At 42.3% G+C, this 23,779-nt stretch overlaps 1 protein-coding gene across 2 annotated transcripts; it reads left to right on the forward strand.

Annotated features, from left to right (window-relative positions):
- The first annotated feature begins 8,014 nt into the window (after positions 1–8,014).
- Positions 8,015–22,831, forward strand: LOC139375957 (COPI coat complex subunit beta 2). Of its 2 annotated transcripts, none has more exons than XM_071117940.1 (21): positions 8,015–8,122; positions 10,977–11,114; positions 11,233–11,319; positions 11,475–11,601; positions 11,732–11,880; positions 12,012–12,158; positions 12,521–12,620; positions 12,821–12,963; positions 13,193–13,392; positions 13,586–13,696; positions 13,863–13,951; positions 14,166–14,272; positions 14,501–14,644; positions 14,772–14,902; positions 17,128–17,335; positions 17,575–17,685; positions 18,029–18,243; positions 21,269–21,545; positions 21,742–21,825; positions 22,092–22,250; positions 22,409–22,831. In XM_071117940.1, exons 1-21 carry the CDS (start codon positions 8,120–8,122, stop codon positions 22,502–22,504), a joined length of 2,826 nt encoding a protein of 941 aa, XP_070974041.1. In that variant the 5' UTR covers positions 8,015–8,119; the 3' UTR covers positions 22,505–22,831. The 2 variants fall into 2 exon arrangements, with proteins under 2 accessions (XP_070974041.1, XP_070974042.1); XM_071117941.1 differs by having other exon boundaries at positions 8,024–8,122; positions 22,095–22,250.
- Positions 22,832–23,779: the final 948 nt, after the last annotated feature.

Below are 23,779 nucleotides of genomic sequence, written 5' to 3' on the forward strand. Positions count from 1 at the left end.
TCCACTCTTACCTGTGATCATCCCGAGGGATTTTAAAAGTACCCTTTCCCAATCCCAGTGACAGATAGACCTCTGGAGACAGACAGACAGACATACCTCTGGAGACAGACAGACATGGAGAGAGAAGAAAAAAGGTAATCACTCATTTTGGCTAAACCAATCAAATCAATACATTTGAATCTATAAAGCCCAACAGTTATCACAAAGTGCTTTACTGGTCTATTCCCACAAATTCTGGTTTACATAATCAATCATTCAATGAGCAGCCCATTAAGCAATCTATCAAACAGTTATCATCACTAGCCTTCTCATACCTTTTTACTTTGCTTAGTCAGCTGCACTGGCGATTTTAGCATGTAAATCTTGGTGGGGCAAAAAAAAAAGAAGGTGGGATGCATGCCAGCAAAGCCACTATATCTGTGACAAACGGTGCCCACAAACTGTGAGGGCCTACATAAAGCTGTCCCAACAGCAGAGTCCCAACACCTTACCACCGCTACACCTGGCTTTCAGCAGAGCCTTGTCTGGCAGCAAAATAGTAAATTCAGCCTCATTAATTGCCTTTTAAAAAACATAGCTGATATGGCTGACTTGCTTAAACAAATGTAGTGTTACGATCTACTAGGTGTGGTGGGTGGAATCAGGCGCAGAGAGCAGGGTTCAGTCGTTTTCCTCAGATTTATTCCCCAGCGCAACAAAAACAGTCACGCCAACACACAGGGCGTAAATACGTTGCTAGTCCAAAACAACAACAGGACTAAACAGTCCGGAGAATAAATACAATAATAAATCACACCAACAAAACACAGAGTAACAACAACAAGCCCGCACAAATACCCAGCGGGCCTAGTGCCCCTAAATACCCTACAAACAAATCCTAATACAAAACAGGTGTACCCAATTAACCAATAACCCAAAACAAACGGAAAGGGAATCGATGGCAGCTAATAGGCCGGCGACGACGACCGCCGAGCACCGCCCGAACAGGAAGAGGCACCATCCTCGGCGAGGTTCGTGACATGTAGTTTCTTATGAAAATTGAGATGTACAAACTATGGCATAAGGGGACGATATATAATATCCAACAAGTAATCAAACAATTCCACAACAACTACTTAATACACACAAAACTACAGGGATGGAATAAGAATATGTACACATAAATATATGGATGAGCGATGGCTGAGCGGCGTAGGCAAGGTACAATAGATGGTATAAGGTGCAGTATATACATATGATATGAGTAATGTAAGATATGTTAACATTATTAAAGTGTCATTGTTTAAAGTGACTAGTGATCCATTTATTAAAGTGACCAGTGATTTGAGTCTCTATGTAGGCAGCAGCCTCTGAGTTAGTGATTGCTGTGTAGCAGTCTGATGGCCTTGATGCGTGGTCAACAGTCAATATAACTATTTGTTCAGGACTTTTGAAATGTACACAGATAGGATTCCGAACATGGGCCTTTCTTACAGTGTACTCCCTGTACAACAAGTCAGAACTGTAGGGTAAATAAAGGAGGCATATAAACAGACAATGAAAGCTCTTACAATATTCGATGATTACATTTCTCTAAAACAGAATATAGGCTACATGTGCACCACCATGTGCACCACCAATTTAGAACAGTAGGTGAAAATAGACCAAATTATTAGGGTGAGGCACATTGAATGCCGTTCGGTTCTTTGCCTGTCAAAAAAGATACACGCCATGTAAAATCATCTTTTAATTTGACTCGTCAAATAACACAATTCTATTATAGAATGTTGTGTGTGCTGAATTTGCACGTGCAAGCCAAGTGCCACCACTACTACCAGTAGCAATGTCAAAGCAGTAGAAAAAAGTTGGCAAACAAGCACACACCGGGCCACGAACGATGTGCTTACAATATTGCGTTGGTGAAAATAGACCAAATTATTATGGTGAAGCACATGGTCTACTAACAGCTTACTACACAACATACACTTAGTATTACTTTCTTAGCTACAGTATACATATATCCCTTGCATATTGCATTGTTTATGCAGCAGCAAACAAGACATTTTTGGACTCACCTTGTGAAGGTAGCGCAGCAGTCCTTTGTGGGCGAATTTTGTCATCAGACTTTGTCATTGAAGTCTGGCATTCTCTGGATTTATGGTGGGAACTCGGTAAAAAACACACAGTCACTCCATTGAATGGAATAAGGCTAACGTTACTGGTTGCTTTGCAATGCTTGCAGTTAGCCACTGATTCCTTCCGAACGACTCATTGTTGAATTTGCGATTTCCAACTTGTGCAATTTTTATGTCCAATGGCCGATGAGCACCTATTCGTGTTATCTATAATTTATCTTCATTATTTCTCTTCATATGACAAGAATTAAAAAGGATTTGCCAGTAGATTATTGACTTGATTCATGATGATGACTGCTAGCTAAGACTTTGAAAGTAAGATATTGACATGATCAGTCCAATCAGATCTACTGTACATATAACATGATTTGACTTCATTTAATCTGTGTCCAATGACCTTGAGGCTTCTTGGAAGGGCACTTGTAATATTAGCAGCAGCAGCAGCCAGCGGCCAGCGCCCAGCGCCCAGCGCCCAGCGGCCAGCGCCAGTATCACAAGACTCACGGACATGGGAGGACGAGTTGGACGGAAAAGGACCCTGGGCACAGCCAGGGGAATATCGCCGCCGTACTGTCACGCCCTGACCATAGTTTGCTTTGTATGTTTCTAGGTTTTTGTTTGGTCAGGGTGTGATCTGAGTGGGCATTCTATGTTGTATGTCTAGTTTGTCTGTTTCTGTGTTTGGCCTGATATGGTTCTCAATCAGAGGCAGGTGTTAGTCATTGTCTCTGATTGGGAACCATATTTAGGTAGCCTGTTTTGTCGTTGTGGATTATTGTCTATGTGTAGTGTTTGTGTCAGCACGATTATTCATTAGCTTCACGGTTGTCACTTTGTTGTTTTGTAGTGTTCCGTTTTTCCATTAAAATGATGAACACTTACCACACCGCATCTTGGTCCTCCTCTCTATCTCCAGATGACAACCGTGACAATTTCATTTTCAATATATTTCTAAAAACATGTTTTCACTTTGTCATTATGGGGTATTGTGTGTAGATGGGTGAGAAACTATTTCATCCATTTTGAATTCAGGATGTAACAACAAAATGTGGAATAAGTCAATGGTCATGAATACTTTCAGAAGGCACTGTAGGTACTGTGTAGATAAGACCAATAATCCTTGGAGAGGTGATGATAATGCTTTAATTTCATTTTCCTAAACGGTAATTTAGTGATTGTAGGTGTCTGGGTGTCTCTGATATCCTCTTACACACTACATACTCTCACCCAGTTGTCTTGTCTGCTAGAATCGCTAAATCTCTGCCATAGAAACTTCACCATGACGATGAGCACAAACATAAAAGACAGGGTGATGTGAGTATCGCGTTACGTTGAGGCAATGAGAATTATGGGTTGAGATGAGGAAAGTTTTTTTTTAAATGAGTAATTTTGATGGATGGCTTACTGGTGTGGACACTACCAGGGCAGTCAGTGAGGTAGAACATAGAATGATACAAAAAATGGCACAAAAATGGTCTTACAATGAGCCACGCCAGTGATTTTGCCATATTTCTTCTGGTACATTTTTTGCCTAGCGGGCCTGTCTAAAATGATAATTAACTGGCTAATAATGGGGGTCTCAATTAATAAAATGGGCCGTCGTGGGAGTCTCATGGGACAAAAATGGGCCGGTGTGTTAGAAATGCCAGAGCTGATTTCTGGTCCCAGTTCGCCCCTGAAGAGGATTATCAGCAAGCAAAAGCGTTTGTCCTGTTATTTAAGCCTGACTGTTTGTTTGTGTGTGTTTGTAAAAGTTTAATCTCAGAACTCAGAACCAAATCTCACATGCTCTGGCTAGCAGTCTGTTACAAGGTGTGTCTAGTAACAGTAGTGTTTATGGTAGATTCAGCACAATTTCAAGAACACGATCTTGTGTGAGTGAGCCTTACTCAAACTTTTCGGTTTTCCATTAGCAGATACTTGGTTTGCAAATTTTGAACTTGATCAACCTGCATGCTCAGAGCTCAATAGCCTGATGTTTGAGCAGAATAAATGCAAGGGACAAGAAAGAAAAATAAAAACTCTCAACGGTGCAGATTCAGTCGATGAACTGTTTGCCTATCTGTCCTCTGTGCGTGTGCGTGTGTGTGTGTGTGTGTGTGTGTGTGTGTGTGTGTGTGTGTGTGTGAGAATTGGCGCTATGTATCTGTGACGAGAATTATGTTCTTAATGTTCATAAACCCAATTCAATTAACTATTCAGCCTGCAACCCAGAATTGGTTAGAAACTGGTTGAAATGAATCAGACGGAGGCCCAGCTACGATAGTCAGAAAGTTTATTTACGAGAGCGCTGGTCTGTTGAACAAAACGATTAATTTTATACTGGCTTCTCATGCACACACATTCAATCTAACAAAGGCACACGCATTCACACTAACATAGCACACACATTCACACTAACATAGGCACACACATTCACACTAACATAGGCACACACATTCACACTAACATAGGCACACACATTCACACTAACATAGGCACACACATTCACACTAACATAGGCACACACATTCACACTAACATAGGCACACACATTCACACTAACATAGGCACACACATTCACACTAACATTAGCACACAATGTCCTGCTACCCGGCTGACAAAGATTAGGGGAATACGTGAGACTTACTCCCCATCCTCCCTCAGGATAGGGAGACCCTGGGAAGTACTCTCAGTGGCCCCAGCCAAGGTCGGCACCGAATCTTGCTCAGACAGTCTGTTTTTAAGATACTATAAGAGACATAAACTATACACATGGATATATAATTCTACTGACTAAAACATCATTAGAATAATCTCATGATTCTAATCAATTTCATAATGAGTCTAATCAATTTCATACAATCATATGGTTTCAGGGTGGAATATTCTAATCATTCATATGAACATATAAATCCCATTATCAGTATCTCCCCATTTGCCCCCTTTAAAAATGAGAGAATCATTTTGATGGATGGCTTACTGGTGTGAACACTACCGGGGCAGTGAGGTAGAACATAGAATGATACAAAAAATGGCACCAATATCGTCTTACCAGTGATTTTGCCATATATATCTTCTCTCATTAAAGCCAAAAGGATCAGGAGCGGACTGGCCATCTGGCGTCTCTTCCCCCCTATAGCCATAGCATTCGACTATTTTAGCAATATAACTCTGCCCTCAGCCTTGGCTGATATATAAAGAGACTGGGACACTTTACACATTCATATATGATTCAGCCAAAGGTTAACCATTCAACAGAACCAACACGCCAGCAGACTTCAATGGCAAATCAGAGTTGGAGAGCAGTGATAACTTTGAGGATACATGAAAGCACTGAGGATGATTATTTTCTCCATTATCTCCATGGATTACCACTATGGTATATACAGTATAATATTCTTCCATCCATCTGCAGAGAAGGATGAGAAAAAATGTCAAATATATTTTATTATCACATACATACTAGTGCCTGTACAGTGTGCACTACCATGCCAATATGCTGTATTACAACTGTACAGAGTGCCAATATGCTGTATTGTAACTATTTAGTGTGCCAATGTGCTGTATTGTAACTATTTAGTGTGCCAATATGCTGTATTGTAACTGTTTAGTGTGCCAATGTGCTGTATTGTAACTATTTAGTGTGTCAATATGCTGTATTGTAACTGTATAGTGTGCCAATATGCTGTATTGTAACTGTATAGAGTGCCAATATGCTGTATTGTAACTGTATAGTGTGCCAATATGCTGTATTGTAACTGTTTAGTGTGCCAATATGCTGTATTGTAACTGTATAGAGTGCCAATATGCTGTATTGTAACTGTATAGAGTGCCAAAATGCTGTATTGTAACTGTATAGAGTGCCAATATGCTGTATTGTAACTGTATAGAGTGCCAATATGCTGTATTGTAACTGTATAGAGTGCCAATATACTGTATTGTAACTGTATAGAGTGCCAATATGCTGTATTGTAACTGTATAGAGTGCCAATATGCTGTATTGTAACTGTATAGAGTGTGAATATGCAGGTCTACTATATATTACATTTAGATACTATCTTCAGCAGTATTAACTGAAAGATTCATGTAAAATAGATTCATAACATTGTAGTTACTCCACAATACTAACCTAATTGACAGAGTGAAAAGAATGAAGCCTACACAGAATACAATTATTCCAAAACATGCATCCTATAAGGCACTAAAGTAAAGCTGCTAAAAATGTGGCAAAGAAATAAAAATAAATACACAATCTCAGATCATTCCATCTAATCCTCATCTTCCTTTTCTGTTTCTTCTTCTTCTTCTTCTTCTATTTTTCTACTTCATTGATTACTTATTTTCCTGTCCTCAGCCCTTGGATAATAGCATTTCCCTTTTGTTTTACAAATGTGTTTTCCTTTATAGAGAGACATTGAAACAATATATTTTTTAAACACTATATATTTTACTGTATCTTAACAGGCTCTTGTGTTGGGGGAGGCGGACAAACTGTGCGCCCAGAAGGGGGAAAATGCCAAACGTGGGTGGAAGCACTGGAACAATCATGTTCATAATAGTTATACTGTATAAGCAATGGCAGTATAGCATCTCTATCCTTAACATTGCAGATAGAAATATTAATGTGGACCTGAAATTATTCCATACTGTGCATGACAGAGAACATGTCACTTCTACTGTATCTGAATGTTATCGAAATGTTGCACCTTCTTCAGGAGCTGATGAACAGCATAGAGATATCGCTCCCTGCAGGATATAAGTGGATGTGCAGCTTATTTTACAGACTGACAGGAGAACGCAATTCCAAGGTAGCATCTCAATGATTCTTTCCTTCATTTGCATCGATCGACCAGGACTAGACCTAGACCTATCCTGTTTCTTCAAAGGGAATGAGATAAGTTGAGGAAGATGGCAGCCCAAGCTCCCAATACAAAAAGTGATATATGACCTCAGACACTTTAGATTTATTATCTGAATTCACAGAAACTGACCTGTGAGGACATAGTCTGCTTGTAGGTGTTTAAACATTAAGAAAAAAATAATAAAGGACATCTGGATATAAGTTACTGGATTCACCACTTTCTTTTGTCTTACTGTTTCAAACTCATATAACACAAGCAAATCTGAATAAAGCATTGTTTATTGTCCCCTCTTTTTAGCCTTACATATGTTGTTTTTGTTGGGCAAATCTTCCATAACTCTAATACAATGTTGTCAGTCTTTTCATAGAAATGAATCCGTCATGTGTTAGCCTAAAACCTCTCAAAGTTGATCATGGCAACCCACTATTATTGCTAAACGTCCCACAGCTGATCATTTATTAGACTAATTTGTATAGCCCAGTGTTTCTTAACCTCTGTGTCTTTGGCCAGCGTCAGTCTGAGGGATGTGCTGAGATAGTTCATTTACAACGGAGTCAGTTTTACAGTTCTAGTTTTAATGTGAGCGGTCCCCCAAGCAGAAAAAGCCCTGACACAAGAGGGACCATAGCTTGCTGGTCCCAGCTGGCATAAACAACTTTGAGAAACTACTACCTGGTCAAAGACAATTCCATATGGCCATAGCTGATACACAGTGAAGACTCCTAAACCATATAGGATTAGGAACATAAACTAGTGGGTATGCTTTCTACCCTGGACTGAACACCAGTCTTCCAAAGATGAGTTACAGTTGGGCAAATGCAGCAAGTATACTGGAATTTGGGCCATCACAGTGATTCATTTAGTTCGGGAAATAACCGTCTGAACATGTTTATAAACTGCAGAAACATCTTAATGTGCACAACATGTATATGCTATGTTCGAAATAGTGATTTTAACAAAGTTATAGCTAAACTACAGCAGTGGACCTTGGAAAAAGTGCCACGACCCCAAACCACACGTCATCGATTAGCATCGCACGCAGTTTCAGGAAGTTTCATGGGTTCCACGTCACTACTCGACAGTCCGTCCACAGAAAACGCAGCACCGACTCTAATTATTCGTAATTCATTCACATAAAGAGAGACAATCCAGGGATAAAACATGGTGAGACAAGTTTACATTCGATGTTGAAAGTTATATATTACGTACAGATATGTAGTCTGAATTGTAATGTTTGGTGACATGTGACCAGTTTATGTCAGTAAAGATTGTGATTGAGACATGCTAGCCATGCTAACTAAGGCTAGCTAAGGTAACGATAGCTAGCAAAACAAGCTAGGCCTGTTGCTAGTCAGTTAGCGCGCAATTTGTCCACCTACTAACGGTAGTCAATTGTATTTAGAAAGCCATTTTTACATCAGCAGATATCAGAGTGCTATACATAAACCCAGCCTAAAACCCCAAACAGCAAGTAATGCAGATGTAGAAGCACGGTGGCTAGGAAAAACTCCCTAGAAAGGCAGGAACCTAGGAAGAAATCTAGAGAGGAACCAGGCTCTGAGGGGTGGCCTGTCCTCTTCTGGCTGTACCGGGTGGAGATTATAATAGTATATGGTGTTCATAGATGACCAGCAGTGTCAAATAATAATAATCACATTGGTTGTAGAGGGTGCAACAGGTCAGTAAGTTATATCAGGAGTAAATGTCAGTTTGCATTTCATAGCCGAGAATTCAGAGGTCGAGACAGCAGGTGCGGTAGTGCTGTTCGTCCTTGTGTCTAAACTATTCCAATGCATTATTATATTTTGGGAATGATGATAGCTAGCCAAACACTTGCTAACTAGCTAGCTAAGTAGCAAGGATAATCAAGTCAAATCAAATTGTATTTGTCACATGCTCTGAATACAGAAGGTATTTCACCTTACATTGACATTTGTTGAACAAATCAAAATATATTTTATATTTTGCCTTGATGACAGCTTGGCACACTCTTGGCATTCTCTCAACCAGCTTCACCTGGAATGGTTTTCCAACAGTCTTGAAGGAGTTCCCACATATGCTGAACACTTGTTGGCTGCTTTTCCTTCACTCTGCGGTCCAAGTCATCCCAAACCATCTCAATTGGGTTGAGGTCGGCTGATTGTGGAGGCCAGGTCATCTGATGCAGCACTCCATTACTCTCCTTGGTCAAATAGCCCTTACACAGCCTGGAGGTGTGTTGGGTCATTGTCCTGTTGAAAAACAATTGTTAGGCCCACTAAGCGCAAACCAGATGGGATGGCACATCGCTGCAGAATGCTGTGGTAGCTATGCTGGATAAGTGTGTCTTGAATTCTAAATAAATCAATGATACTGTAACCAGCAAAGCACCATCACACCTCCTCCATGAGATCATCCGTTCACCTACTCTGCATCTCACAAAGACACGGCAGTGGGAATCAAAAATCTAAAATTTGGACTCATTAGACCAAAGGACAGATTTTCACCGGTCTAATGGCCATTGCTTGTATTTCTTGGCCCAAGCAAGTCTTCTTATTGGTGTCCTTTAGTAGTGGTTTCTTTGCAGCAATTTGACCATGAAGGCCTGATTCACACAGTCTCCTCTGAACAGTTGATGTTGAGATGTGTCTGCTACTTGAACTCTGACACATTTATTTGGGCTGCAATCTGAGGTGCAGTTAACTCTAATGAACTTATCCTCTGCAGCAGAGGTAACTCTGGGTCTTCCTTTCCTGTGGTGGTCCTCATGAGACACAGTTTCATCATAGCGCTTGATGGTTTTTGCAACTTCACTTGAAGAAACTTTCAAAGTTTCTCTTTGCTTATTTGAGCTGTTCTTGCCATAATATGGACTTGGTATTTTGCCAAATAGGGCTATCTTCTGTATACCAACCCTACCTTGTCGCAGCACAACTGATTGGCTCAAACACATTAAAAGAAGGAAAGAAATTCCACAAATTAACTTTTAACAAGGCACACCTGTTAATTGAAATGCATTCCAGGTGACTATCTCATGAAGCTGGTTGAGAGAATGCTTAGAGTGTGCAAAGCTGTCATCAAGGCAAAGGCTGGCTACTTTGAAGAATGTCAAATATAAAATATATTTTGATTTGTTTAACACTTTTTTGGTTTCAACTACATGATTAAACATGTGTTATTTCATAGTGTTGACTTCTTCACTATTATTATACAATGTAGAAAATAGTAAAAATAAAGAAAAACCCTTGAATGATTAGGTGTCCAAACTTTTGACTGGTACTGTACATGTAGATAGAGGTAAAGTGACTATGCATGAATAATAATCAGAGTAGCAGCAGTGTAAAAATGGGTAGCCATTTGATTAGCTGTTCAGGAGTCTTGTGGCTTAGGGGTAGAAGCTGTTAAGAAGCCTTTTGTCTAGCTATCCTTTGGCAATGATGCTCTTGTCCTTGTAGCTAGTTAATAATGCTAGTTAACGTTAGCTAGCTACAGTACATATCACATTTCCCTACTACCGTTACGCGTGAGCAGTTTCAAGTTTAATGTCACATGCATAATTCCAGTGAAATGCCCTTTTTACACGCTCTAAACCCAACAATGCAGTAATCAATATCCAATATTGTAGTCTATATTTATCTAGCTAGCCATCTCTCTACATTTTGCATGTAAAATATTTGTATTTGATGGTACAGAAGCTGCATTGCTAGCTACTGTGCTGTGTTGACATTTTTGAGGATTTTGGAAGGATTAGTAATTGTGTACTAGTTTTATCACCATTAGCTAACATTAGCTTGCAAACTAGCTATGATCTGCAATCTGGGGTGTATTCATTAAGCCGGTTCTTTTGCAAAACGTTTCTTTAATAGAAGCAAACGGAATGAAACGTGGAGGGGCCTACCTGAATTTGTCCAATATAGACTTTAGTTTTCGTTGCAAATTGCAACTGTTTGGACTAATGATTACACCCCAGATCAGTACACTGTGCACTGCTCTGTCAGTTTATTTGGATTGACTTGACAGCATCTCATCTGTCTCACAGCCTCTCAGGCTGGACATCAAGCGGAAGCTGACAGCCCGGTCAGACCGTGTGAAGAGCGTGGACCTCCACCCGACCGAGCCGTGGATGCTGGCCAGCCTGTACAATGGTAGTGTCTGTGTCTGGAACCACGAAACACAGGTAAACAAACACACACGGTTCCAGTTTGATGTTGAGTACTTGCACCACGGAGATAAACAACTCAAAGCGAAACGTATATGCAATTAAAATGTACGATTTGTAAATATCTCCAATCCAGACCTTGGTGAAGACCTTCGAAGTGTGTGACCTTCCAGTGAGAGCATCGAAGTTTGTAGCCAGGAAGAACTGGGTCATAACCGGAGCGGTGAGTGATGCTGATTTAAAATTCAGGACAAGCATTTAATGAGAATCGAGAACTACTGATGGTCTATCTTATCTTCCACCACTTTGTGTTGACTTGTAGAATGGAGATTACGTGCTCACTGCATTTGCAATGTCTTTCCTCCTTCCTCTCTGTAGGATGACATGCAGATCCGTGTGTTCAACTACAACACCCTGGAGAGGGTCCACATGTTTGAGGCCCACTCTGACTACATCCGCTGTATCGCCGTGCATCCCACCCAGCCCTACATCCTCACAAGCAGTGGTGCGCAATCAGTAACTCTTCTTTTTCTTTTTTTGACTCCCGTCTTTTTATACTTGTGTCAAATGCACAAACTCATTCTCTGTCACACAAGTATGATATTAAGTGACTGTTACTTCCTGTGTGTGTCCAGACGACATGCTAATCAAGCTGTGGGACTGGGAGAAGAAGTGGTCTTGCAGTCAGGTGTTTGAGGGCCACACCCACTACGTCATGCAGATCGTCATCAATCCTAAAGACAACAACCAGTTTGCCAGCGCTTCTCTGGACAGAACCATCAAGGTAACACCAGACACTGTGTGTGTGTGTGTGTGTGATGACTGCTTAACAAAAGTTGTGTGCTTACAACAACCATAGAGTGTCGATGTTTGTGTGAGTTGTTTTTTTCTGACACATGGTCTGTCTTATCCCAGGTGTGGCAGCTGGGCTCCTCCTCTCCTAACTTCACCCTTGAGGGCCATGAGAAAGGAGTCAACTGCATTGACTACTACAGCGGAGGGGACAAGCCATACCTCATATCAGGTGCTGATGACCGTCTGGTCAAGATTTGGGACTACCAGGTAAGACAGAGGTGGGATGAAACAATGTAGCCACTTCCAGATCATAACAAGCAGTGAAATGACATTCTACTGTAGTAGATTCAAATTTATATGTAGATGAGCATGGCCAAATTCTGTGTAACTCAGTAGTAAATGCAGTAAGACACTATGCAAAGCATCCATTCACTACTGCGTTACTAAGGGTGAGTGCTGTCCTGTGCCTCACCTACTCAATGGAGGCGGGGTTAGTGGACTGTGTTTGCGCATTACTATTTTAGTCTTGCTGACCAATCTCATCCCCTTGTCTCTCACCAAGAAAAAATATGTATTGTAGATGTTTGTAGCAGAGTATCACTCTCTCTCTCTTTATTTCCTCCCATCAGAACAAGACGTGTGTGCAGACCCTGGAGGGCCACGCCCAGAATGTGTCGTGTGTCAGCTTTCACCCAGAGCTGCCTATCATCATCACAGGCTCAGAGGACGGTGAGGAAATTCCTTATACCCACTCTATCATATTCTGAACCTCTGAAAGTACTTCTTCTGTTGTTGGTGAGCAGATATATTTGCTCCACTCTGGATGATTTTACATATTGAAAAATACAAACGTTAAATAAAACAATTAAATAAAAACATGCACACAAGTCAAAAAAATATTTTTAAAAATCCATTCTCTGGTTCCTTAGGCACTGTGCGTATCTGGCACTCGAGTACGTACCGTCTGGAGAGCACGCTGAACTACGGCATGGAGCGCGTGTGGTGTGTGTGTGGCCTGAGAGGCTCCAACAACGTGGCGCTGGGCTACGATGAAGGCAGCATCATCATCAAGGTGTTCAATAGAAACGTCAATGACTATATATTTGTGCATAAGAGTCAAACTCAAGAAAAATATATATATTTTCACACTGATGGGTTTCCACTGTGTTTGATATAATTTCTGTTTGTACATATTGCACACGTACTCTTTAACTACCTTTCTATGTTGAAACAACTACTCAGTGACATCTCCTCTGCTGAAAGCCTCGGTACTTTATTCCATCCTCTCCTGTGATCTGTAGCTGGGGCGTGAGGAGCCAGCCATGTCCATGGACACCAGTGGGAAGATCATCTGGGCCAAGCACTCGGAGGTGCAGCAGGCAAACCTGAAGGCCATGGGCGACACGGAGATCAAGGATGGAGAGAGGCTGCCGCTGGCCGTCAAAGACATGGGCAGCTGTGAGATCTACCCCCAGACCATCCAGCACAACCCCAACGGAAGGTCAGTCCGCACTGCATTGGACTCCCGTGTCAGCTATTCAGGGAATATATTCAAATGTCTTGCACAACAACTGCATATTTGTGTGCCACACCTTTAAAGGCAAAGCGGTTTTCAAATGTTATATCAAAAAAACTAATTTGTTAGAAAACAGAGCCCCTCTCTAATCCATATGCATTGTTGTTTGTGTTGTCAGGTTTGTTGTGGTGTGTGGAGACGGAGAGTACATCATCTACACTGCTATGGCCCTGAGGAACAAGAGCTTCGGCTCAGCGCAGGAGTTTGTCTGGGCACACGACTCCTCCGAGTGAGTCCATCACACACACCCCTACAATTCATTCACAGCAATTGGGATTTAGCTTTATATAATTGAATTTAATAACCAATCAAAGTATGTGATTTTATTTTCTTCTTCCAAGAATGGATGATTACTTTCTGTCACTCACAAATGTCCATGGTCTGTCTTGTCATAGGTATGCCATCAGGGAAAGCAACAGTGTGGTCAAAATCTTCAAGAACTTCAAGGAGAAGAAGTCTTTCAAGCCAGACTTTGGTGCTGAAGGTAAGTGGAAGAAGGCCGGCCCAAGTAGTTAGTAGTGTGAACAAAGATACTGCAAACAAATTATGACAGTTTTGATGGAACCCGTCAGGTAATGAAAACAGAAAATGAAATGAACGTTCTTATTGGACAAATCCAGGTAGTCCATATGTGTTTCAGTATGTTTTCTTCCAACTGGTGCCCAATGAATATGACCCTGATATAAATTTCCCTGCAGGTATCTATGGAGGCTTTTTGCTAGGCGTCAGGTCAGTGAACGGTCTGGCCTTCTATGACTGGGAAAACACAGAGCTGATCCGCCGCGTCGAGATCCAGCCCAAACATGTGAGTACTGTTGAGAAAATAGCATCTTTATCAGAATATAGATATGTACAGGAGCATCCTAGCATGTACAAGGGTCTGTTTCGGTGAATGTTTGCTTTTCTACCCAGTATCGTATTGATAGAAATGTGCATATGACATTAACGTTTATCATCATGATATCAGGCCCGTAAGCGAAGCATGAGATAACACTGCATCCTCCTCTCTCTTTCCCTCTCTCTCTGTTTGTAGATCTTCTGGTCAGACTCAGGGGAGTTGGTGTGTATAGCCACAGAGGATTCCTTCTTCATCCTGCGCTACCTGTCAGAGAAAGTAGCCGCCTCCCAAGAGAACAACGAGGGAGTGACCGAGGATGGCATCGAAGATGCCTTTGAGGTGTGTGTGTGTGTGTGTGTGACAGGCAAATACTCTGGTGCCCTCGACAACATAACACCAGTGAACACCCACCTCCCTTCCTCCTCCCTAATCTGTCGGCCATTTTGTGTCTGTTTTGATCCTCCAGGTCCAGGGGGAGATCCAGGAGGTGGTGAAGACAGGCCTATGGGTGGGAGACTGCTTCATCTACACCAGCTCTGTCAACAGACTCAACTACTTTGTGGGGGGAGAGATTGTCACCATCGCTCACCTGGACAGGTACGGCAAACCAGGGTTATATTTATTAGAGCACAGCGTAGCAATACGTTTTGCAACAGAAAACAAATATTTCTTATTGGGCAAATTGAGGTAGGTCCCTCTCTGTTTGGTTCATAGTGAATACGATCCAGGAGTAAGAGACTGGAGTTGAAGAATACGTGGAGCTTAGTGCTGCTTTGAGTGCGACCCCTGTCTTGCTGGCTGTGTAAGCACTGGTGTTGGGGGTATACGACCAGAAACAATAACCTCTGTAAATTTGCTAAATAGGCTAAATGTTTGTGTTATGTCAGCTAATGTAAAGCCAAAAGTCCCCACTATTGTCCTCTTTAGGGCAACATTTGAATTAGTCAAGTCCTTTTGTGTTGAAAGCAGCATATGTGCTTGGGCTACATTGACATTCATTCTACAACAAGACTATCCAACAAATAACTGAACTGAATAAACGGGGGGGAGCCCACTATCTTACTCAACAACCTAAGTGTATTTTTTTGTTCTGGACAGAGATTAAAGTGGAACTGACAGCGTTTTAACTGCTTTGCAGATATCAAACAGACAGTAATATCAGCCAAAAATATCAAATTCCCAGTTTATGCTACAAAACCAACAAAAACTTGTACAGTAAGACATAGTTTGCAGAATAGATGGATGTTGTTCAGAACATGATTAATATAATTCACCAATACATTCCTATCAGGTTATAAATTACAGCTGGCCTGGTACATTGTTTGCTGCCTCCACCCACTCGGGATGCACTGTTTCACTTTAAATTACTACATTTTTTGGGACAAAAGCGAATGAATGTAACTAAGGCTGGGAATGTCAATATAATGAAACTAGCAAGGGCAATGATCACAAGTCAGTCATAACATGCCTAATAGGCTAGCGTATCTATTTAGGAAGCTAAAAATACAGAGACCAATGTTAGTTAGCTAGCTGCTGGGAGGATGTCATGTCATTGGACAAGTGGGTGAGTGACTGACTTTTTCCCCCTCGCCGTTTTTCGGTGGCTACAGCTAAAGATGCAGGTGTCATTTGGTTAGCTAGCAAGAAATGTGAATTGCTTTGCTAGCTATGCTGACCTTGAACAACTATTCTCCACAGAATGAAAATCTCTTAGTTGTCAATCATGTATTTGGCATTGATAAAATGGGCAGGCAGGCAGGCAGTTCCCATTCAATTGGCAAAATGTGGGTTGGGACAAGCATGCATTGGCAGGCAAGCTGCAGAAGGGCAAGCTACTATTCCCCATCATTTATCAGTGCAATTTTGACGGCCAACTTTAAGCTGAAGAAGAGGGTTTGTCACTCTAGATTTGAGCTCATCTGGCTCTGGCTAACTTTTGTTGTTGATTTTAGGGAGGAAGAGAGCCTACCTGTTCGTGGTGGTTTGATCAATAGGACTGTAAAGTTCCCAAATATAAGAGGACTCCTGTGGTATTTACATTACTGCAGAAACCCATTCAGGTCTATTTTGTGGCTTGTGCGAATGCTTTTTAATGATCTAATGGTCTAAAGTTGCACTGTTGCTACTGCCTGTAAACACACAGTCCAGTTGAAAGTGAGGGCAGGCCCTACTGCCTGTAAACACACAGTCCAGTTGAAAGTGAGTGATGGCAGGCCCTACTGCCTGTAAACACACAGTCCAGTTGAAAGTGAGTGATGGCAGGCCCTACTGCCTGTAAACACACAGTCCAGTTGAAAGTGAGTGATGGCAGACCCATATGGCTTATTTGCATACACGCCTATTGTAGTTCTGATTGTCTATGGCGCACCGGTCTGTGTAGAGTCTGGTCCAGGACAGGGCCGACATCTTTATTAGGTTTTATTTACTGCGGTGTCTATTAATTGTCCAAACGCACGGACACTTTCTCACTATATATTGCTGTAGAATTTTCCCAAATGCCTTACTCTACGTCATTCCCAAACATTCTATGAAAGTGCTCAGAAAATGTCCAATAAATAAGGGGGCATCATATTCTTCCCTGGTGTATATGAACAGATTTGTATCAGATTTCACGTTGCTAAAACGCTGTCAGTTACACGTTAAGCCTAGTCCTGGACTAAAAAGATCTTCCTATGAAAAGATCTTCCTTCATTCAGCATGCTTTTTAGTCGACAACTAGGCTTTATCTGTGCATTGGAAACCAGTCCTAGAACGCCATCTCAAAGTGTGATCAGTTTCCTTTTAAATCCCTATTACATATGGTCTATCTGCTCCATCCGTAGAACCATGTACCTCCTGGGCTACATCCCCAAGGACGACCGCCTGTACCTGGGTGACAAGGAACTGAACATCGTCAGCTACTCCCTACTGGTGTCTGTGCTGGAGTACCAGACAGCTGTGATGCGCCGGGACTTTGGCATGGCCGACAAAGTGCTGCCCACCATCCCCAAGGAGCAGAGGACCCGCGTAGCACACTTCCTGGAGAAACAGGTCAGAAACTTCCTGTTCACAGAGGAAGTGAGGCGAATAGATGAAGTAAAATGTAGTATTTTGAACCTATGGTGGAGCCGGGGTGCAACGGGAATTCTAGCTAGACTATGGGATGCTAGCGTTTCTGGGCTCTCCATTTCAAAACAAAAATTGTATGTGGCTGCTGTTGTGTGAACTGACTGTGTGTCTTTGCATGAAATGTTACAATGTTTACTGATATGTTCTTGTTGGTCATCCAGGGTTTCAAGCAGCAGGCTCTGGCCGTGTCATCAGACTCGGAGCACAGGTTTGAGCTTGCCCTGCAGCTGGGGGAGCTGAAGATCGCCTATCAGCTGGCTGTGGAGGCAGAGGTGAGACCTACAGTACAATAGGCTATGGAGAGACCACTGCACACACACTACAAGAGTTCAAAGACTAAAGATGAATATATGTCAGTCATTCTACAATTAGTTAGTCTTCAGTATTGAATATCTTCTAGGTTTAAATCTATTTAGTCAACATCTGATTTAGATCTGAATGGACTGTGTAGTTAAATTAATTAACCGTCCTTCAGCTAAGCTGCACTAAACGATGCTTAACTATGTAATTGTTTTAGCTTGAAGTGAGGATTCAACTTCCTACGATATCCGTCTAACTGACAGTACTGTATAACATGAATGTAAACATTAGAACCGTTGTTTTCTCTGGTGGCAGTCGGAGCAGAAGTGGAAGCAGCTGGCAGAGCTGGCCATCAGTAAGTGCCAGTTTAGCCTGGCCCAGGAGTGCCTTCATCACGCCCAGGACTACGGTGGCCTGCTACTGCTGGCCACCGCCTCGGGCAACGCCGCCATGGTGGGCAAGCTGGCCGAGGGCGCTGAGCGGGACGGCAAGAACAACGTGGCATTCATGACCTACTTCCTGCAGGGGAAGTGAGTACAGAAGAGGGGAACAGGCAGGTGGATGGAGCACATCATGTGATTTACATTGAACAAAAATATAAACGGAACATGGAACAATTAATGTTTTTACTGAGTTACAGTTCATATAAGGAATTAAGTTAATTGAAATAAATTCATTAGGCCCTAATCTATGGATTTCACATGACTGGGCATGACTGGGACTTGGAGGGCATAGGCCCACCCACTGTGGAGCCAGGCCCAGCCAATCAGAATGAGTTTTTCCCAACAAAAGGCATTTATTACAGACAGAAATGCTCCTCAGCACCCCTCCCCCCACACATGATCCTGCAGGTGAAGAAGCCGGATGTGGAGGTCCTGGGCTGGCGGTGTAACACTTGGTCTGCGGTTGTGAGGCCGGTTGGCTGTACTGCTAAATTCTCTAAAACAATGTTGTATTTATTTTGGATTCCATTGCAGCTACTCTTCCTGGGGTCCAGCAAAATTAAGGCAGTTTATAAAATGTACAACATTAAATCAAATCAAACGTTATGTCACATGCGCCGAATACAAGTGTAGACTTTACTGTGAAATGCCTACTATACAAGCCCTTAACCAACAGTGCAGTTGAAGACGTTAAGAAAATAAAAAGTAACACAAGAATAACAATAACGAGGCTATATACACCTGGCACTGGTACCGAGTCAGTGTGTGGGGGTACAGGTTAGTTGAGGTAATCTGTACATGTAGGTGGGAGTGAAGTGACTGCATAGATAAACATTAGAATACATTCACAGGTTTCACAACACGCTGTGTGCCCTCAGGCCCCTGCTCCACCACTATCACAGATCTACAGTACAAAATCCATGTGATCATGTGTGTATAGTGCGTATGTTATTGTGTGCATGTGTCTGTGCCTTTGTTTGTGTTGCTTCACAGTCCCCGCTGTTCTATAAGGTGTTTTTTGTATGTTTTTTAAATATAATTTTACTGCTTGCATCAGTTACTTGATGTGGAATAGAGTTCCATGTAGTCATGGCTTTTTGTAGTACTGTGCACCTCCAATAGTCTGTTCTGGATTTGGGGACTGTGAAGAGACCTCTGGTGGCATATCTTTTGGGGTAATGATGGGTGTCTGTGCTGTGAGCCAGTAGTTCAAACAGACAGCTTGGTGCATTCAACATGTCAATACCTCACATAAATACAAGCAGTGATTAAGTCAATCTCTCGTCCACGTTGAGCAAGGAGAGATAGAGAGCTAATAATAACAAGCATGTCAAAGTCCTTTTTGTGGTATCTGACCACACGACTGAACAGTAGTCCAGGTGCGACAAAACTTGGGCCTGTAGGATCTGCCTTGTTGATAGTGCTGTTAAGAAGTTAGAGCAGCACTTTATTATGGCCAGATTTCTCCCCATCATAGCTATTGTATCAATATTTTTTGACCATGACAGTTTACAATCCAGGGTTACTCCAAACAGTTTAGTCTCCTCAACTTGCTCAATTTCCACCTTATTTATTGCAAGATTTAGTTGAGGTTTAGGGTTTAGTGAATGATTTGTCCCAAATACAATGCTTTTAGTTTTAGTAATATTTAGGACTAACTTATTACTTGCCATCCACTCAGAAACGAATTGCAACTCTTTGTTAAGTGTTGCAGTCCTTTCAGTCGCTCTAGTAACAGACATGTGTTGAGTCATCAGCATATATAGACACACTGGCTTTACTCAGCCAGTGGCATGTCATTAGTAAAGATTGAAAGAAGTAATGGGCCTAGACAGTTGCCCTGGGGAATTCCTGATTCTACCTAGATTATGTTGGAGAGGCTTGGGCTCCCAAGTGGTACAGCGTTCAAGGCGCTGCATCTCGGTACTAGAGGCGTCACTACAGACACCCTAGTTCGATTCCAGGCTGTATCACAACCGGCCGTGATTGGGAGTCCCATAGGGCGGCGCACAATTGGCCCAGAATCGTCTGGGTTTGACCAGTGTAGGCCGTCATTGTAAATAAGAATTTGTTCTTAACTGACTTGTAAAATAAAAGGTTAAATAAAACTACAACTCCAGCAGCAGACTATTGTCGATAATGTCAAAAGCCACACTGAAGTCTAACAAAACAGCCTCCACAATTTATCATCAATTTCTCTTAGCCAAACATCAGTAATTTGTGCAAGTGCTGTGCTTGTTGAATGTCCTTCCCTATAAGCGTGCTGAAAGTCTGTTGTCAATTTGTTTACTGTAAAATAGCACTGTATTTGGTCAAACACATTTCTTTCCAAAAGTTTACTACGGGTTTGTAACAGGCTGATTTGTCAGTTATTTGAGCCATTAAAGGGGGCTTTACTATTCTTAGGTAGCGGAATGACTTTTGCTTCCCTCCAAGCCTGGGGGCACACACTTTCTAGTAGGCTTAAATAGAAAATATGGCAAATAGGAGTTGCAATATCGTATGCTATTATCCTCAGTAATTTTCCATCCAAGTTGTCAGACCCTGGTGGCTTGTCATTGTTGATAGACAACGGCTTAGGCTGCTTATGGTAGAGAAATTAACATTCAATTCTCTGGTGGACATCCCTGCAGTCAGCATGCCAATTGCATGCTCCCTCAAAATACATCTGTGGTATTGTGTTCTATGACAAAACTGCACATTTTAGACTCTCCTTTTATTGCGTAAGGTGCACCTGTGTAATGATCATGCTGTTTAATCAGCTTCTTGATATGCATTATCTTGACACGGGAGAAATGCTCACTAACAGGGATGTAAACAAATGTGCGCACAAAAGTTGAGAAATAAGCTGTGTGTATGGAACATTTCTGGAATCTTTTATTTCACCTCATAAAACATGGGACGAACACTTTGTTTTTTTGTTCAGTGTATTACCAATGGAATCTTGCTGTCACCGGCGCTATTCCTTCATCCATGTCAGTGAGGCATCGGACTTCCTTGTTGTAGCTGTTAACAATGAGCAAAAATAAGCTCTTGGAAAGTATAGAACATGTGATTAGTAGGAGTGTATTGGACCTCTCTCTGACACTGGTGTCTGGCTGTCTGTCCTCAGACTGGACCACTGTCTAGAGCTGCTGATCCGGACGAACCGGCTGCCCGAGGCGGCCTTCCTGGCCCGCACTTACCTACCCAGCCAGGTGTCCAGAGTGGTCAAGCTGTGGAGGGAGAGCCTGGCCAAGGTCAACCAGAAGGCGGCTGAGTCACTGGCCGACCCCACTGAGTATGAGAACCTGTTCCCCGGGCTGAAGGAGTCATTCGTGGCCGAGCAGTTCCTCCGTGAGACCTGCCTGGGCAACTCCCTGCCCGCCACCAACTACCCTCTCATCACGGTGAGTGGTGGGGGTTGGAGGTGGAACTCTAATAAATGTGAATAATCTGACGTTCACATCTCGAATCTGAAAGATAGTTATGGATGCATATTTGCATCACAGAAGTAGTCCACTCTCTCCATCCTTATCTCATCCATTGCTGTCTTTGTCTGATCGTTGACACACAACACCCATTCCTCGTGTCTCTTTTCTCCAGCCCAATGAAGAACGTAATATACTAGAGGAGGCCACGGGCTACGAGCCCAAAGGAGCTCCACTCTCCCTCGCTACACCGGTACTGGTAAGTCTTCATTCTTCTCAGAAACCTCCACTACAAAGACTAATTGGTAGCCAACTTGATTAAAGGCTTTGTAGTTCTACACAGACAATATGTTTTTGATATCACAGACCTAGAAGTGGAAGAGTAGAGTTTCACATCTAGAATAGCCCTCACATGTTGGCTGGATTAAAGATGGAAACAGGGGAGATGCTAAAAAACAGATCTCACACCCCTGGTGTGTACTGTGTGTGGAGTCCTGCTCATGTCTGTGTGTGTGCGTCCACCAGCAGGCTGAAGACAGCGGCGAGGAGACCATGCCAGCCGCAGGCGTGATGGCGTCCGTGTTGGCGGCGGTAGTGGCTGCAGCCGTGATCCCCTCGGAGGCAGAGCCTGAGGTTGCACCTGAGGAGGAAAGCCCCAGCTCATCTGAGTCACAGAAGGACAAGGTAGGCAACAGCCTCCCTAGAAATAGACAAATGTTCAGTAGGTGAGGCGCTTTACCCAGTGAGAAGAAATCGAGATGGTACTGATATTGCAACAGGTTATGTTCATACATTAGCGGTGTTATGGGCCAGGTGTTAACGTTGTGTGTTTACTTCCCCAGGTCCTGGACGAACTTGAAGACGACCTGGACAACATGGAGCTGGACGACATTGATACCTCGGACGTCAACCTGGACGAGGACTTCCTGGATGACTGAGAACCCCTCCCCCTCTCTCTCATTCATGCTATCAATTTATTTAAGAGACCAAACCCACTTTTGTATTTTTACTTTACCTGTGTTATTTTTGTCCTACAGTGTTTGGAAGACTAAGTAGATTATGATGCTGATTCCCAGGCGAGGGAAAGAGAGGAGAGTTATACATGTCTTGAATCTTAAAGCAGATTTTTTTTTAAACTTCATCCAGGACCTTCACTAATTATCTGTGCATTGAGTTATATATTTTCACCCCTGTATGTGTTCAATGGCAAATCAGTGTTCATTTACGCCAAATAAATTGCAAATGATGTACATGTATGTCAAACACTGGTGTTGTCAGTTTGACCTTTTTGATCCATCGGGGATGTAATCATTAGACGCTGGCTTTTAAACTGACCTCTAAAAAGTTCAATATTTCATTTGTGCTGTGTTTATCAGCGTTCTTTCACAGTACACTTGATTGTTGTTAACTCTGGTTTTTTAGCTTCATTTGTCGTTCCTCATGTATAAAACTAGCTGGTTTTGAATGTTACTTCACTTTGACCAGTAGGTACACACTGCTTGACTTGACCAGGGGCTTACCGGAACCGAGTACCAGTACCTCACATTTTCTACTGCTTGTTCCTGCACCTCTTAGAATATCTATTTCAGTTCAGCAGGCCACACAATTGTGGAATATTCAGAAAAATGTGTAGAACGCTAGCGTTATCATATTTTGTCTAAATCCCTCACGGATTTAACGTTTGATTCAACAATTAACCACGTCTAAAAGAGTAGTGTGTGTGTCTGCGCAGCTTAACTGCAATGTAGTCGATCTCAAATGTTCCCCGTCTTCAGGTGACCCATCCTACACTTTCAGTAAATAAGGAGATGGCTTTATCTGCCTAAAGTAGCAACATTGTTTTCATTTTGTGTTCCTGCGGAGGCACAGGTAACATTGGCTACTACTAGCTACAACAACAAGCGGAATAGCGGCCAGATCAGCGGCGAAGGGTTTGGCTTGCAATGTTCTGACATTAACAAGATGTCGAGATGACTTGGGATTTCATGGATGAATGAAAATGGGGTTTGTGGTCCTTCTGTATGGGATATCATCTGAACTACTTAGGCCGGGGGTGTGTTTGTGCTGTTCCAGGTTGTGGCCAACGGCGGCCATGATGGAGCAAAAGGAAGTGGAAAAAAAGAAATGGTGTGGCCAAACGCACTTTCGTTGGATGCAAGAAGAAGAAGAAGATGGTGGTGAGTTTTTGTGGACCAAATGTATCTAAAATAAAA

Source organism: Oncorhynchus clarkii, chromosome 20 (assembly GCF_045791955.1).
Source record: "Oncorhynchus clarkii lewisi isolate Uvic-CL-2024 chromosome 20, UVic_Ocla_1.0, whole genome shotgun sequence".
Classification (NCBI taxonomy): domain Eukaryota; kingdom Metazoa; phylum Chordata; class Actinopteri; order Salmoniformes; family Salmonidae; genus Oncorhynchus; species Oncorhynchus clarkii.

What these genes read in the sequence shown, in the direction of transcription:
- LOC139375957 (XM_071117940.1), top strand. An exon ending in CTCTGGACAGAACCATCAAG is followed by an intron (nt 11,881 to 12,011) that starts GTAACACCAGAC and finishes GTCTTATCCCAG; the next exon opens with GTGTGGCAGCTGGGCTCCTC. An exon ending in ACCATCGCTCACCTGGACAG is followed by an intron (nt 14,903 to 17,127) that starts GTACGGCAAACC and finishes CTCCATCCGTAG; the next exon opens with AACCATGTACCTCCTGGGCT.